The 17,826-nt window shown below is 38.9% G+C and overlaps 1 protein-coding gene across 4 annotated transcripts in view; it reads left to right on the plus strand.

Annotated features, from left to right (window-relative positions):
• The window catches only part of LOC131125085 (phosphatase and actin regulator 1-like), a 40,712-nt gene that overhangs the window by 2,580 nt on the left and 20,306 nt on the right, over nucleotides 1–17,826 (plus strand). The window contains exons 1-3 of one of the 4 annotated variants that reach the window (XM_058066244.1): nucleotides 3,826–3,953; nucleotides 9,530–9,682; nucleotides 17,276–17,356. In XM_058066244.1, coding sequence (XP_057922227.1) covers nucleotides 3,941–3,953; nucleotides 9,530–9,682; nucleotides 17,276–17,356 — 247 coding nt within the window. In that variant the 5' untranslated portion in view covers nucleotides 3,826–3,940. Of the gene's footprint in view, nucleotides 1–3,825; nucleotides 3,954–6,313; nucleotides 6,960–9,529; nucleotides 9,683–17,275; nucleotides 17,357–17,826 lie in introns of those variants that run through there. The other 3 variants (XM_058066242.1, XM_058066245.1, XM_058066243.1) reach the window with 3 other exon arrangements.

Here is a 17,826-nt window from a genome sequence, read left to right on the forward strand (position 1 = left end):
ACCAATCAGCTGATTTACCGCAGATGTAAATGTGTACAAAAAGCTTGTAAAATATATATAAAATACACTGTACTCGACATCACTCATGGTTTTCCGTTGGGGACAAGTGTGGCAGTGCATATGTAGCTGGTATTTAATACAGATTTATTTTTAAACTATCACACTGTTGGAAATGTTGCGGTAAAAAAAACGGTATAAAAATTGTTTTGTACTGTTCATGAAAAATACAGTATGAACTGGTTTTAAAATTGCTTTCACAGTATTTTACAATTAAATTACTATTTAGTTTGAAGTATTTATACATTTTAATAAACTATTTTGAAAAATTAAATTAATTAAGAGGGCGGCACGGCGGTCTAGTGGTTAGCGCGCAGACCTCACAGCTAGGAGACCAGGGTTCAATTCCACCCTCGGCCATCTCTGTGTGCATGTTCTGTCTGCATGTTCTCCCCGTGCATGCGTGGGTTTTCTCCGGGTACTCCGGTTTCCTCCCATATTCCAAAAACATGCTAGGTTAATTGGCCACTCCAAATTGTCCATAGGTATGAATGTGAGTGTGAATGGTTGTTTGTCTATATGTGCCCTGTGATTGGCTGGCGACCAGTCCGGGGTCTACGCCACCTCACGCCCGAAGACAGCTGGGATAGGCTCCAGCACCCCCCGCGACCCTCGTGAGGAAAAGCGGTAGAAAATGAATGAATGAATGAAATTAATTAAGACATAAAGTGTCATATGATTACATACAATTAAAGGCACTTTTGTTCAGAAAAAACATGTTAAAAACATGTTAATCAACATGCAGATGTCAACACACATTAATTTAGTTAATTGGCAATCAACTTTGAAAATGAAAATGTAGCTAGCTGCTAAATCAAATAAAATTGCTACTCACCAAATAATGAGTAAGATGGATCAGGAAAGGCGAGTAGTTGATGCACTTCCTCGAACGCAAAAAATACTGCATGATACAGTTAAGATGATTTAATGGTATAGTGCTGTTTTTTTAGGAATACATTACAGTTCTGTTAAAAAAAACAATAAATGTGGTGTAATTTAACAGATTTTCTTTAGTATTAACAGTAATCTACTGTATTTTTTTTTAAAACACCATAATACTGTTGAAATCCTGCTGTAAATTTACAACAAGTATTTACAGTGCATATACACAAGTGCTGTTTTTTTAAAAAAAACATCCCTTAGTGCAAGGGCCTCAAAGTTTTCAGCCTGCAGCTTGTTTTTTTATTTGCCCTTGGAATATTCTAACAATACAATGAATTCCTTATTAATGAGATATAGCATATTACAGTAATTTGCTCTGACATTGCTGCATTAGTTGACTTCCTGCTCATGCAAACCCCCCCTATCCTTATATCCTGTCCTTATCGAGCACGAGGCATGGGGCACAAATAAAGTAATTCTGCCTTGCAGCAAGTGATGATGCAAACATGTTATGTGACCAATAAGTTACTATTTATATTACCATCACTACTATTACTGCAACTACTAATTCTGCTGTTGCTGCTGCTACTACTACTACTTGCATGCCTATAAATGTTACTACTTAACTAAAATTACTACTACTCCTATAAATGTTACTACGTCAACATACAGTATGTCCACCACGTGACCACACCAAATCCCTTATGGGGGGCTCACTTCACCGCTGTGCCTCAGCCCTCAGGTTAATTATACAGTTAAAAAAAAGTAAATTACATTACATCTTCATTATTCACAGACCAAGAGTCTCAAACATGTTATTTCATGACTAAAATGTGAAATAAAAATGAAGGAATTGTGAGTCAGTATGAGTTGGTTTAGCTTTGACTGCCGTTATTTGTGCCTCCAGTAATTGAATCTTGCAAAGACTAAACTGCAGCATGGCCTGTAATGCTAATCCAGGAAGTTCATATGAGAATATATGCAGTTGGCCGTGAGACCCTTAGTTCAAACTTAAAGGGTTGTAGGTCAGGGCTCTTAAGTTCTTCCTCATCCAATCATGCCTTTATGAACCTTGCTTTGTTTACTGGGAACAGGAAGTGGCTCTCACTACACTGTTTTCACTGTTTATTTTTGCTGCCTTGTAAGGGTGTCTTAATGATAGCCACAATGTACTACTCAAATTACTTTCAACCTATCTCGGCCATACAGTTTGCACTGTGCATTCTTCTCTATATTCTGCTTCTCCTTTTTGTTGTGTTCAGTTTGAGACAGGCTTTATAATGAGTGCATGTTGCATTTTGCAATATATGGCACTATTTTCTTTTGCAAAATCAAGTGAAATTGCAACAAAGCTATGCCTTTTCACATCATTTATAGCAGCATTGCTCAGGCATGGGAAGGGAAATGCTGCAATTAGTATTCTTTCATATTTGGTTCATTAGCTTATGTTAATGATCAGATCACAAACATAATATGCGTGAATATGTAATCGGGTAGTATATACATGAATGTGTGCATTCACTGAATTGCAAACCAAATATTCTGTTCTGCGGCCACAAAGAGTTAAAGTGCATTTTTCTTGTGCTGCTCTGTGTTGCAATCACTGTGTGTGTGCAAGCAAAGCTGTCCAAAAGAGTCCAATCAATATTCTCCAGATGCATGGTGGGACGGTACGCATTTCTGCAGTATAGAGTCAGCAATGTGTGCACGCTAAACCTTTGCGGATGACTTGTACACATTTTGCATGTAAACTCAATGAAATAGCCGCATATGAGGTGAGTGGGAAGCTTGTGTTTTGGGAAGTGCTTTGAGTAGTAAAAGGTAAGGCAAAAGTGTAATATATATACTCCCCCCAATACCCAGTACACTCACACACAGACAGCATATGCCTTCTTTTAAAAAAAAAAAAAATAGACATCTATCTTCCCTGCTTGGCTGCACACAGGCCTTCTTGTGTTGAATAAAACATGAGTGTGAAAGAATATGAGTAAAAATAGTAATGCAATATTGGACTTTGTGTCAACTGCCCAGAGGAGAAAGAATGGTCCAGTAATAATAATAATATTGGCAGGTGCCCTTTATGTGAGAGCCGATGTAAAGCTTCCAGTGTCATTTCATCTCTCTTATGTGACACACTTGATGGGAAATGGGGACGCTCCTAGCTGTGTGATGTACTTCCCACAAGCCAGCTGAGAAATAACACCTTTTTTCTCCAAGCAAGAACACAATTTAGCGGAAAGAATGCTGCATGACAATGTGCTTATGGGTCATATTTATAGTAAGTGTGTCAGCTCAATGGGCAGATAAAAGCAAGATATGCAATAGGCAGACAGGGACCAAGACAGAAACAATTGATTGGTCTGCATATAAAGAAAGCCGTGCTACCGAGTCTATGTTGCCATGGTGGTGGGAAGCTCAACATGGGATGAGTTGCATCCGTTGACTGGATGTGAATGGCATTTATTTCTTGGTGTCATGGTGTTGTTACAGTTCTGCTGAGTAAGAGTCCCTTCAACACTGCTGCAAGTTAATTCAGTCAACGCTGCATTGCACCAGTCAGGAAATAGACTTCCAGCATTATCTCTATAGCAAACATACAGCTGTATATTGTTTTTATAGTTAGTCCCCCTGGAAATCCTCAATGTGACTATGGTATATATCCACAGTGCACTTTTTAGATACCAAGAGTATACAGGAACAAATTTGGCATTTAGATGACTCTACCTGCAAATTAATCAGTATGTTTCATGTCTCAAATATTTTTAAAATATACTGTATGAATTCTAAAAACAAACAATTTACAAATATGTATTGCCTGTGAATAGTAATAGAGTAGAATTGAGGCTGTCCCAAGAATGCTACTGCCCTCTGGTGGAGAGGGTGCTTATTGCAACTGAAGCAGAAAAAGAAGCAAGAGCAAATAGTGAACTGTCTTCACGCAACCATTGACGATCCGAAACACACAAAGCAGATTCATATCCTGTCGTTTCAAGGACGTTCAATGAATCCTAAAGGCAAGCATCCCATTCAGAATATAAACAGACAAGTTGTGCTCCTGTAAGCGAATTGTTTGAAAGTAAACAGCAGCAGGCGTCGTGTCGCGGTGCTACACTAAATGACATGCTAACAGTAAACATTACTTTGTAACTAACATACGGTTTCCAGTGCCAGTATGTGTTAATTCACTGGGTTCGAACACTCAATGGTGCGTCTAAAAACCGACACATTTAAAGGGTGACTTGTTTAGCTAATCGTTAGCAACATGGCTACATACCGTTGGAAAACGACGTTGTGGTCATGACGTCATCGCGTATCAGCCCTGGTTAAAGCGTCTGGTTGGATTTGAATGATTGATTTTACATTCTACAATCGACAATTGATTTAAATGTAAGTGGGATTTAGAAAATATGAAGCAATATCAATGGAAATAATCCATTAAAAATAGTCTAAATGAACAATATGGATTTGGCTTGTCCTGAAATTTCCAACAAAGACAGCAGATGGCAGCATTGTAATGGCTCCTTGCGAGCCTGTGTGCCAGCTCTGCAATGAAGTAGCACTGGATTACGTATTTGTTTTTTTTATGAAAGCGAAATGAAATGTCGAAAGGTCAGATAAACGGACAATAGACAATGTCAAAATTGTCCCTAAAAAATATTTTAAGTCCCGAGAAAAGTTAAGTATAAATCTTCAATATCCTTCAGAATAGAATACAGACAATTAGTGTACATATTGTGCACATATTGGATCACTTACTGTACATATCAGTATAAGAACACAAATCAAATATACATATGCTTAATGTATACTGTGTCTTTAGGGAAAATACATCTTTTTGAAAAGTTTACTGTTTTAACATTCAAAAGAATGTAATATAGGCAGGTGTGCATTTAGCTTTAGTTGCAGGTACAGGTAAGAAATGTTTATATACAAGTAGATAAAATACAGTACAAGCCTGAGCATTGCGGGTATAAATGCAGAGAGTGACAGATGGGTCGAAACAGAGCGCTATGAAGAGAAGGAACAGCAGATTTATAGTGACAGGCTGCTCAATCACAACTTGTAAGATTGTTTCTCCTAAAAAATCCATGCACCCAAATGAGTGGAAGCCAATTCAAACCAACCAACCAATCGCAGAGCTTGATACACTCTAAATTGTCTGAGCTTATGTCACTTGATATTACAAGTTTTGGCCAAGCTACTATACTGCTTGTAGCAGCGTGATCCCTGTGTTACTTCATTTATTGTTTGACACTAAGTGACAGTATCAGTAACGATCAAAGAGGGAATATTTTAATGACCTGCTCTTGAGCTATTGGAAGTGGTGATTGATGCTGTTTTTGTTTTGATTCGAGCCACCTCATCTATTGTTTGGAAGTAAGTTAGTGAATTATGTCGGTCAGCTCAGATTCTGTAGCCTCTATTTTTAAAAACCTTTCTTTTCTCTGTCTGTCATGTCACTTTGACTTCAACTTAACTTGTAAAAAGCTTGTGTTTTAAGTGAATTTCAATGTATGAGACAGCAAGCCTCTCCCCAGAGCACTTTTGGGGGGATTTTGTGACACATGCACGTGCAGTTCCCCTTTAATATCTATTTATTTATATGTATTGTACAGACTCATCTCAAAACTGAAACCAGCAGAATGCAACCAAATAGAGAGCAGTGAGGCATACAATCGTATTTAAGACTTAAATTGCATGGTGTACTCTGTCTGCCATCCAAAGTCAGCTGGGATAGGCTCCAGCATACGCGCGTGGCCCGAGTGAAGATAATTAGTGGCATTGAAAATGACTGAATGAATATTGAAAAATAAGTCATGCTGTTTGTTTTTAAATACAACCTATTAGTAGAAAAAAACACACATATATTTTTGCCTTAAGCATTTTCATGCATAAAGATGGGTACATTAACTAAAATATAAATATCAGGCATTCAAAAGATACATTCAAAACCTTTGATGTAGTATTCTGCACTTGTCACTAGATGTCAGTAATGCTACTGCCATGTTAGATGATCGGGGAATTATCTCACAACAGGCACAATAATCTTGAATAAAAACACACGTTACTCCATGGAAAGCTGAAACCCGAAAAAACCTGAAACACCACTTCTACAAAAAAAAATCTGAATTCATATACCAATAAACCCTGAGTAATAATTAACACATCATCCAGAATTGTGCCACTTTCTTGTGTCATTTCCAGTCATAAGATACTCATGGCATGGAAAAAGCAAAACGCATGAAAAATGCACCGTAACTCCTGAAATGTGGCCAAGTGTATGAATCATGAACTGTAGCATTGACTCGGGTCACATGACCGTGCATAATAAGCCCGTGCTGCTATTAGAGGCTTGCACAGCTCAGCCAATCAGAGAGCGGCGCTGCTCAGCTCCTGATGGTGGATTAGCCACAATAGACTGCAGACTGCAGCTCCGCAATTGGGAGAGCTCGTCACTGCCAACTCGCTCCTTCATGCATGGATTCCTTTCTTCGGTGACTTTCATTTTGTATTTTTTTGCATTCGAGCCTGTTCTCCACGTTGAAATCTCAGGGGAAAGGTCAGCGTGGATCGAATGATAAGTCACAGGCGAGTCGACGGATTCTTGGCCCTTTTATCCAAGCATGTTCAAGACGGCGCACTACCCCGACGTGGACCCCTCACCCACAATCATGCACGGCACCTGGCTCGCTTCCTCCACCATGGGCTGCGTGCACGCCCCCTCTCCCGTGGCCGTGGAGAAACCCAAAAAGAACGCTTTCAGCTTGGCCAAAATCATGTCTCTGGGCGGCAAGAAGGGCTCCCACGGAGGGAACGCGCACTACAACAACAACAACAACACGCCCTTCGCCATCCACTGTCACATCGGCAAGGAGATTAAGCACATTTGCAGCAACTGCAGCCGAGGGAACGACACGCAGGACGGTGAGTGGGCTGCTGGTGTGTGTGCAGTGCACCCACAGTGGTCAGCAGCGCCTACATACAGGACACATCACCTCATTCACATTCAGTCTTTTGGGGTGAGTGTGTTTGTGCATGTGTGCTCTGACACCAGTTGGATTCAATTAAAAAGCGATTATATATTGTGTATACGTATATATCGTATATTGTATCACAAGGCTATTTCTCTTATGTTTGACGCCTGCATGCTTCTGAGTCTGTCAGCCATCGTTGGATGCAAAAAATGTCTTAATTTGATCCATGGATCCATTTGAGTATCTTTTTAAATATGCATTTTGATTGGTCATTACTTCAAGTAGATATATTTTGTTTTTTGATAATTCTTTATTGTAAAAAATCAGAGTGATAATTTGTGGCTAGTCTAGAATGGTTAAATATTTTAATGAGAGTATATATATATTTTTGATAATGCTTTATTTTAAAAACTCAGATTGATAATTTGTGTCTAGTCTAGAATGGTTAAATATTTTAATGAGTAAATATATTTTATTTTTTGATTATGCTTTATTTTAAAAACTCACAGAATGATAATTTGTGGCTAGTCTAGAATGGTTAAATATTTTAATGAGAGTAGATATATTTTATTTTTTGATAATGCTTTATTTTAAAAACTCACAGATTGATAATTTTTGGCTAGTCTAGAATGGTTAAATATTTTAATTAGTAGATATATTTTATTTTTTGATAATTCTTTATTTTAAAAACTCACAGATTGATAATTTGTGGCTAGTCTAGAATGGTTAAATATTTTAATGAGGGTAGATATATTTTATTTTTTGATAATTCTCTATTTTAAAAACTCACGGATTGATAATTTGTGTCTAGTCTAGAATGGTTAAATATTTTAATGAGATTTTATAGATTGTGTTTTTAATCATCATTTTTTTCCATTTTATTAGATGTATTAAAGTATTTTCCTATTAACATTTCTATTCAGTATGGAACTCGAAAATGTATGGCTTGTCCGTGACGAGTGCCCTGATTTTTTTGCTACCTAATTTTTCAACCAATTCTGTATTTTTACCGTAACTTGATGTATTTTTGCTGATTTTATAATATAGTATTTTGTAATTCTTACACATTTTTAAGCAATGAGTTGAAATTATTTTTTGTATTGTATATTTATGTAACTTTTTAGCATTTTTATTATTGTTGAAAGATTTGATTGCGCTGACACCCCCAAGAGGATAATGCTGTGGTATCTGGGTATTGCTATGATATACTGTGATGCTTTATCCAACTAACATTGTTGTCTGGTTACATAATGAACTGGTCTTGCTGCAATCTGATTTTATTTGCACCCCCAGTGTTTATTGATTGAAGCGATGGAGCTGGTTGGATCCTGTCTTTAACGTTTTGTTTAATGAAGTCGTTTGAATTCCTGCTGAGCACGCTGGCGCTATTTATCAAGCAATGTGACAGGATTTTTCTTCCAATGTTAGCCGTAAGGCAACAGACCAGTCAAGTAATGATCCGTGAGCCTGATCTCCATTGCTTACTGTCATACACTTTGTCATCACCGTCTTTCCCAGCACCTCAGGGTGGAGGCTGTTGGGCCAGCAAAGTGATAGGTTTGCGTTGGCAAACATCATGGGAGCCATTGTGACATCATTTAAACAAGCCAGCGCCTGATGTCAGGGGTGATCATGTCGAGTGATGTGGTGTCCTTGGAAAGATGTTACGCACTTGGAGTTTAACCTGGTGAACGAGGGCGTAGTGTCTAGCGGGCCACATTTGGCCCGCGGGCCATCTGTTTGAGAACCCTGATATAAACTATTTGTAGTGTCTGTTGGTTATCATCCCTGTATTGCCATCTTGGTTGTTTGCTAATGCTAAACCTGCATGTGTTAGCTAACAAGGCAGCCACAATACTTAACTGTTTTTACAAAGACCAGACTTTATGAGTTACTGTAAGTTCTATGCGGGAAAATAATCATTGGTGTCAGCATTGTTTGATGGAAATCCAGTGACTAGTGAGGCGGTAATGTAAATAAATACAAATTGGTCCTTGCCATCTTGGTTGCTAACTTGGCAGTTAGCAGTTAGCATAACAAGAAGCCAAAATAACTACCTTAAGTCTCAAGTCCCTACTAGCACTCTTGTTGACTGCATAGGTTTTAAATGTTTAAAAGGTTCAACACCGTAAGCTAATATGGTTCACAACTGAGGAGTGCAAAAATTTTAACTAGATGGAATGCCAGTTGGTGATCATCCCCATGGACGTGTAAAATTAAGATTGAATAGCTTGCACATCTTAAATTAAAATGTTTTTACGAGTACTGTAGTTTGCATGTTTTCTACAGGGAGCTGATTTGGAGCCTTGGAATGCTACCAGTTTGCTATGAGCAATAATTTTCTTTTAAATGTCTAATCATACACAGCGAGATGAAAGTTACAAACCTCTTGATGAGGTGCTGTTTAGTTTGTTGGTAGATTTATGTAAAACACTTGCAGTACTCCACTCAAAGCATATGCCTTTGGGCTGTCTGGTAAGAATGTTTGTTATTCATACTCATCCAGTTACTTGAGAATTCAGGAGGTGACTTGGCCCAGATTCATTTAGTGAGCTGAAAGTGCTGCATTCTCTGCTTACCCACTTATCATCCCTGTTTCTCGTCCTGTTTCACAGCTGAGGAAGTCGAAAGGCTTGCCGGGATGCGAGCCGAATCCTTGGTTTCTCCTCCCATCCGTTGTCGGAGCAGGCTCGCTACTTTGGGACGCCTCCTCAAGCCCTGGAAATGGAGGAAAAATAAGAGTGACAAGTTCAAGCAGACTTCAGCCGGTATGTTTTACTTTAATTTTTGCTTTGAGTATTCAAAAAAAAAACACACTCTGACCAGAATGATGCAGTTGATGACTTGCTGATCCTTAATCAACCTGTGTTAGCTGCTAGCAGAAGATAAAAAAAAATCAAACTTGATATTTTTTCTTACTATGTTAAACAAATGCCAGAAAATGCCAGACACACAACCCCTACTAAAGCCTTGTCAACTCCAGATGTAACATGATGTAGTCAAGTCATCCTTCGACACATAGCGGTTTGAATTTTGTGGCCTCATGTTTTTTCAAAAATATATGATTTAATAAATCACATTTTGTGGTTGAATATGGGATATTATTAGTAAAAATGTGCATATATAGCTAATTTACCTAACTTATTTTTTTTCTAAATTAAGGATTTTCATTTAGTTAGCAGGCAGGCCACAAAACTAGGAGATTCCCCATTCGGCCATCTCTGTGTGGAGTTTGCATGTTCTCCTCGTGCATGCGTGGGTTTTCTCCGAGTACTCCGGTTTCCTCCCACATTCTAAAAACATGCTAGGTTAATTGGTGACTCCAAATTGTCCATAGGTATGAATGTGAGTGTGAATGGTTGTTTGTCTATATGTGCCCTGTGATTGGCTGGCGACCAGTCCAGTGTGTACCCCGCCTCTCAACCGAAGACAGCGGTATTAGTCTCGCGACCTTAGTGAGGATGAGCGGTGTAGAAAATGGATGGATGAAATTATCACAGTACGAATTAACCACGATAAACAGGGGATCCCTGTATTGTCATTAAAAGACAACAAATGTAGCTTAATGACACAAATCCTAATAAATGGTAGACTGAACAATTTGGGGTAGTGTGAAACTGTTCCATTGTGACTCACAAAGCGAAACGAAATAAATAAATTCAGCATTTTTACGAATTAGCGCTGTAATCTAATGGGTTCTTTCCCATTTACACAAATTCAGCCTAATGGGGTGCAGATTTATTTCTGAATTTTTCTAATTGGCAATCAAATCATGACCACTAAGTATTAATACTTGTCTGATGTGGTCTGCAGTAAAAACGCATTTAATAGAATGTCTACATTAAGTTGTACTCCGGATTGGTGAATTGATTGGCGTTTGAAGCCTCCTTTGAACTTTCTTTCCATCTTACGGTCCAGTTAATATGACGGACGAGTGAAGGACACGCTCTCAAGTCAGATGTGGCTGCCTGTATGTAATTTGTCCGGGCTGACGCATCATCCCAACTGTCAGCACGGTTGACAGGAGAGAGAGGCTCTTTGTCAAACTGCATCTCCTCAGGAAGAAAGAGACAAACAGACCTGAATCTTGTCTCCACAGGATAGAACGCTCTAGTTTAGTTAGACTCCCTGCAGGTGTCTTGCATGTGATCAAATAGAGTAATGAATAAGAAAATAGAGCCTGCAAGGTTTATTTTATTTTTTCTGTCTTTCAGTACCTGATTGTGTAAACAGTCTTCTTGAACACACAAAATGGGGGAGGTTGGCAAAACCTGCATCCATCAAGTGTTGTCTGACAGCAGCTAATTAATTCATTTTGGGGAAAGTGACTACTGACTACAAAACACACTGTAACTTTAGGGTGTTTAGCCCAATTGCCATGAAATTTGGCACACATCTTTAGGGGACAGAGAGGGGCATATCTGTAAAATTTGAGCAAGATTTGATGAAAAAATACCTCCATCAGACAAAACATCTTAGCAAGGGCAGGACTTGGCAACTAAAGCGAAAGGTGACCCAATTATTTTCGTACCAAACACCTAGGAAATTTTTTAACTATGTGGAAAAACATTGCAGACGAGCAAGAACCCAGGGGGCGGAGTTTCAAAAATACAGACTTATTTATTATTTTGCTCAAAAACATCACTGCAATAGGCGGCACGGTGGTCTAGTGGTTAGCACGCAGACCTCACAGCTAGGAGACCAGGGTTCAATTCAACCCTCGGCCATCTCTGTGTGGAGTTTGTTGTTCTCCCCGTGCATGCGTGGGTTTTCTCCGGGTCCTCCGGTTTCCTCCCACATTCCAAAAACATGCTAGGTTAATTGGCGACTCTAAATTGTCCATAGGTATGAATGTGATTGCAACAGCTTCCCGTGGGCAGCATTTTCGCAAATTGTCCATAGGTATGAATGTGAGTGTGAATGGTTGTTTGTCTATATGTGCCCTGTGATTGGCTGGCGACCAGTCCAGGGTGTACCCCGCCTCACGCCTGAAAACAGCTGGGATAGGCTCCAGCACCCCTGCGACCCTGTGAGGAAAAGCAGTAGAAAATGAATGAATGAATGAACATCACCGCAATCAACAGATTGTCACTAATTCTTGAAGCAAAATTGTTGCCGCTTTTGGAAGAGACAAGGAAGCAGTAAAAAATATGGCGGATATCTTAAAGCAAGAAAGGGCGCTAAAGGGAAAAGTAGTCATTCAAGAGGAAGCAAAAATGCCCTAGCAATTCTGAAAAGAGATGTGCTGGTCATCATCCTTTATCAAACACAGACTTGTGACAATGCATGATATAGACACCCTACACTGCCCCCTATTGCCTGGAGATAATATGGGCTAACAACAGGGACATGACGCACTGACTCTAAATGCTACAAAAGTTGCAGCTGCCTGATTCCCCGCGTCTCATTTTCGCAAGGCATGTACATGCATCAAGCATAACCCAATAATAATAATAATAATAATAATAATTGGCTAGAAGACATTGACCGCTTGTCAATGCCTACTTTTGGTCTTTTGTCTGTATATTTCTGTGCTACTTTGCCTTAGATTGCAACAGCTTCCCGTGGGCAGCATAAAGGCCTTTTCTCTCACAATGTTAATCCACCATGGAACCAAAAAAAAAAGCCTTTTGTTGTGTTCGCACACTGCTGCGCTCTTCAAACAATTCACTTGCAACTATTGTTTTGATTAGGACCGTGATGCACAATTAACAGAAGTGACCATTTGAGTGAAATGATGTTTTTCTTTAACAAAGAATTGAATTAATGTGCATCTTTCAACCAGACTCAGGCACAAACTGTCACATATTATTCAGCGAGATACATTCAGTCATCTTGATAAGTTGATAAACAGCTAATGAAGCCAGATGTTAGACAAGTAAAAGAGCAAAAATATTGCTATTGAAGAAATTAAATGGAATTAGAATGGAATTAGGTCAGTGGGCCGTGTCTGTTATGTTGTACCAAAGCGAGCACAAATGTGAAATTACAGTTCCATCACATCTTGTGAGTAAAGGCTAGGAAGTACTGAGAGTTGAAGCAAATATTCTTTGACCCTTTGGTGAGCTACTCAAAATCAGTTGGCGAGATAGGAGGCCCCTGAACTAACCCATTTACCATCTCAGTATCTTACAAAAGTGAATACCATATTTGGTATTCCCATTTCAGTCCCTCACATGTCACAAGACAATTATGTCTTGCCTACGGTCAAGTATGGTGGTGGCAGTGTGATTGTCTTAGGTTGTTCCCGACACTGAAGACCTGCAGTTCATTTAGAAAATTAATTCATTAATTTGGTAATCAGGAGAAAACAATAAGTCCAGTTTTGGAAGACATAAGCATTTGGAATGGAAAAATATATATATATATATATATATATATATATATACATTGTCATTTTTTTGTAGCTATAACAAAATACAAAAATCATAAACTTTCCTAATTTAAATGATTTTTTTTTTCATTTATTTCACTATTTTGCCCTCGTTATTAAAATAATGTATTCCAGTGATGTAACCTGTATTGAGATGAGGTAAATCCTGCTGATCTCATCTAGAAAGCTGTATTGACTTGAGTCGACCTTTGAACCCAGATTGATTGGTGCTAAAACAGAAATTGCCACACGCCCCTTGTGCTGCATGCAATCTTCTCAACACTGAGATGAATGGAGGCCTCTCCATGCTTATACTGACCTTTTTCATTTTACCACAACCATTTATACGCCCCATGTCATTTATTTTACTTTTAACTTCATTATGTTCAACAATGTTGCTGATTTTGATGCGTTCCTGCTGATTAGAGTCTGCATAGATGGATGATTTTTTATTGTGAATATTAAGCATCTGCCTTCAACTGTAAAACATCCTTGTAGTACCATCTGAGGCACCTCTTGATGTTTAGAGTAAGCAATTGACAGCTATAAAATGTCCAAGTGTCGTTGTAATGTTTTTGTTTTTTTTTACATTTAACAGTCAAATTTCTCATTGATAATGCTCCATGAAAGTTTTTAAATGCTTCTTTTTGTGACGTGCAAGCTTAGAGAATTGCCTCAGAAACCAAAAAAAAAAAACCAAAAACCCTCTGCTTTGAGCCGCAGGGCTTTGCTAGGATCTGCTCTGAATATCTGGGTCACTTCGCAGTGGAATATAGTGTCTCTGTAAGTGTAACATTCTCAGATCAATACAGGCTGCGCTCAGATATGCCAGTTTGATTTAATATGCCCTGAGCCCAGTCTCTGATGAGCGTCTAATCTTCTCATCTCGGTACAGATTGAGTGGCTGCAGCATCCGTCTGACACCACTTGGGCCCAGCACCGAAAGGGGGGTGTCCAAAAATAGGACTTTATTTTAAGGCATTTTCTGATTAACACAATTCTACTTGCAGACATCTTTGGTACTGATGGACATGTTGTAAGGACTTACACTACTTACATTAGTCATTTGGTGGAGTGAGACTCAATAACAAGACTAATTTCAGTTTGTTGTTTTTTTTTTTTTTGCAATTATCTGCACTGTCCTTTTGTCGCCTCCTTGGACTTTTCTGATGAAACTGCTTGCAACTGTGGCGCTCTCCTGACGCATCTGTTTTTGTGTGGATTATGTCTTGACTCATTGCTCGAATGCAGATGTATCGCATCTCAAAGACATATCATCATTAAGGCTTTTGACTTAATGGGGTTGCATAACTGTGCACATCCTGTCACATAGTCATTATGTCATACAGTTTTGAGTAATTATTAATTTTCATATTGGGTGAAAGCAAAGCCTAATCCCTGAATTTATTGTCATTGGCCATCTGGCGTCGACCTTTTTAGTCAGGGTTTTCCCAACTCTTTACACTACTATTGTAATTGGAGTAGTATAGTAAATGGGGCTCTCCATAGGTGCTGCTGTACAAAACAAACACATGCATCAAAAGTGTGTCACAAAAGCATGTGGGACCTTTTCAGCATCACAATGATCCCAAGTATACGTCCAAACCATCAACAAAAATGGCTTAATATGAAGAAAAACCAACATAAACCCAATTGAAAATACCATAAATACACAAAGTAATTCTATTGAATTAACCAGAGAATCTTATTAGATGTAGACAAAGGTCTACAACATACACATAGCCAAAGTAGACTTGATTTAGATCCAGGACATAAAACTTTGACATTTGTAGATGTGGCTGTAGGCAACCTCCTGATGTAGTTTCTTCCATTATGTCCACAAGATGGCAGTAGATGAACTTGAAAACAGTATGTACTAACTACTTAATCATCTTTAAGTAATTGAAAGGAAAACATCTGGAGTCAATTTAATAAAAGGTACAACAGGATGTTGCCTACCCGTAGCTGTTTATGCTATTGTTTTGCAGCCATTTTATTTTTTAGACCCCGCACCAAGATACTACATAGGTGGGAGATTCAGGAATCTCAGAGTAGAGGTTAGAGTATTGCCATTAGGGGTCAACCTTCATGAATACACAGCCAGGATGTATTCACAAAAACCGAGCCGCTCGATCATATCTAAAGCACACATGGGTTCTCATCCAGGCTCATTCTCATTACACATTCTTAATTGGTTTCTATGTAGGGCTTTTTTTTAAACAAGGAATTTTATTTCTTAGCAGCCTTCAGTTCACTCCTTCCAATAGGGGATGGATGTTAAGTGCCTCCATGTTTGAAGGCTAAAAATAGAAGCACAGAGTAGCTACGGGCCATTTGGTGTATAATGCAGTACAAGAAAGTATTGTTGGAATAGTTCTTTCTGCTTTGTGCTTGGAGCGGCTCTGTTAATTAAGGCCCTGTTTTTAAAATTTGATTAGGTGATGAGTCCCAGTTTGCCCAATTTTCATATATTAACACAATCCAGAATTTGTGCACCGATTTAAAAGAGGTTTTGACTGTTAACCGATCTTTAGAAAGCCTGACCTGCCGATTCTAATTTTAGCCAATACTGACAGCATAGGCCTTCAATGTTCCGATCTTATTTTGTAGAAAAACATGAAACCATACCTGTGTTTCTCTGAATATTTGAGATGGAGGAGTCTGATTCGACTATCAGTATTACAGTTGAATCAAATGAAAATGTCATGCAACCAAGATTATATCATTTGTGTTAATGAATTGAACATGTTTGTGTTTAACATCGGATCTATACTTACGCAAGATGGTGGTGGGTACACATCTTCCAGATTTGTAGTTATTTTGCTCATATTGGTCTGGTTTTTACATCTTACACTCGACAAGCTTTTGGAAGTTGGATTTCCCAACACCATTGACTCATCCCTGAGATCTCCAGAGTACCGGAGTCAACACACACCACCCAGCCGGGCGGAAGTGCTTGCAAGCGGAGTTAAGAATGTAAACAAAGGCGAGGGAGGCACAGAGGAATATGAGCTAAGCTCAAGCTAGCACCCCACAGACTCTCCTTACCAAGCATTTTCCTCTCATGTGTGGTCCTCAGCAAATTAAATAGACGAGTTACAACTCCACACATCACCCACAGTTAGACTTTTCATAATTTTTAAAGAGACATGACTAAACAGCGGTGTGCGGGACAATGGTAGTGCAAGATGAATGCGCTTTGTTAAGGGGGCCACACAGTGCCATGTAGGTTTGGATTTTTTTCTCCCTTAATCATACAAAGTTTCATTTAACACTGCATTTTGTGTTAATTGACTAATATTTAAATTTGTTTCATGGTATGTGACAAGCATGCAAAAAAGAGGAATCAGGAAGGGCTGTACTGTTGTGACCATCTACAGCATTGCACCTCCTCTACCTGAGGTTAGCCTCAGGCAGGGGTCTCAAACTCAATTTAATTGGGGGCCACTGGAGCTAGGGTCTGGGTGAGACATATAGTTGGTGGGTAGACAAATTATTTTTTTTCTGATTAAAATTATTAGAGCCCTGTAGACATGACAAAACACGACTATAGTCACATTTATACTGTTTTTATTTACAACATATTGCGCAACTGCAGGGTCTTGAGACACATGCTAACTCGCAAACTAGAGAGCTAGCGACCTAAACGGTAGCCTTCAAGTTATTTCCTTTAAACTTAAATAGCCAAAAACTTACCACTTCCACACGGACAGGGAGGATAACTATTAACAGTTATTTAACCTTTAACATGAACATTAATCAAACGTAATAATTTTTTCTGGGTACATGATACCATACAGCATCCATATCAAACTTGCGCGGGCCGCACTAACATTAAACTTTCATATCAAGGCGGGGGCCTCAAACTAGTGTCCTGCAGCCCACATTTGGCCCGCGGGCCGCGTGTTTGAGACCCCTGATCTACAGTATACTTTGCTGTTTAGAGGCTACATTAACTGCATTTTTTTTTCCTTCCCGACTCGTGCAGCCCTGGAGAGAAAGATGTCTGTGCGACAGAGTCGAGATGAACTGATCAAGAGAGGAGTGCTGAAGGAGATATTTGAAAAAGGTGAGCTGCCTCATAACCAATACAATCTATGGGTGTGTGTGTGGGGGGGTTGGGGAAAAAAAAAGTTTTGCCTGCATCTGTAAGATGAAACAAGAAAGGAATATGTGGTCTTTCAGTTATTAATCTCTTCACTAATCAGTCTGCTCTGATGTGTATTCAAGACTCATGACTTTGATTCTACAAATACAGTTGGACTTCAAAAACGCTTTAATGTTGACTGGATGTGCGTCGGACAGCTCTCATTCAAAGCTGAGCGTGTGTAAAATTTACCAGCAGGATATTTCAGGACATGACAAAGTTGGAAGTATTGACTTTGGAAAAGGAGCTGATGGGAACACATTATGGGAACACATTATTTTTTCATAGTTTTTTTTTGTGAAGTTCCTCAGTAAGACAGTTGAGCCAAAAAAGTATGATACAAAAATAGAATCATACATTAATAGAGTGCTAATAGAAGACACTTTCAGCAA

The sequence above is a fragment of the Doryrhamphus excisus genome, chromosome 3, assembly GCF_030265055.1.
Source record: "Doryrhamphus excisus isolate RoL2022-K1 chromosome 3, RoL_Dexc_1.0, whole genome shotgun sequence".
Taxonomy (NCBI): domain Eukaryota; kingdom Metazoa; phylum Chordata; class Actinopteri; order Syngnathiformes; family Syngnathidae; genus Doryrhamphus; species Doryrhamphus excisus.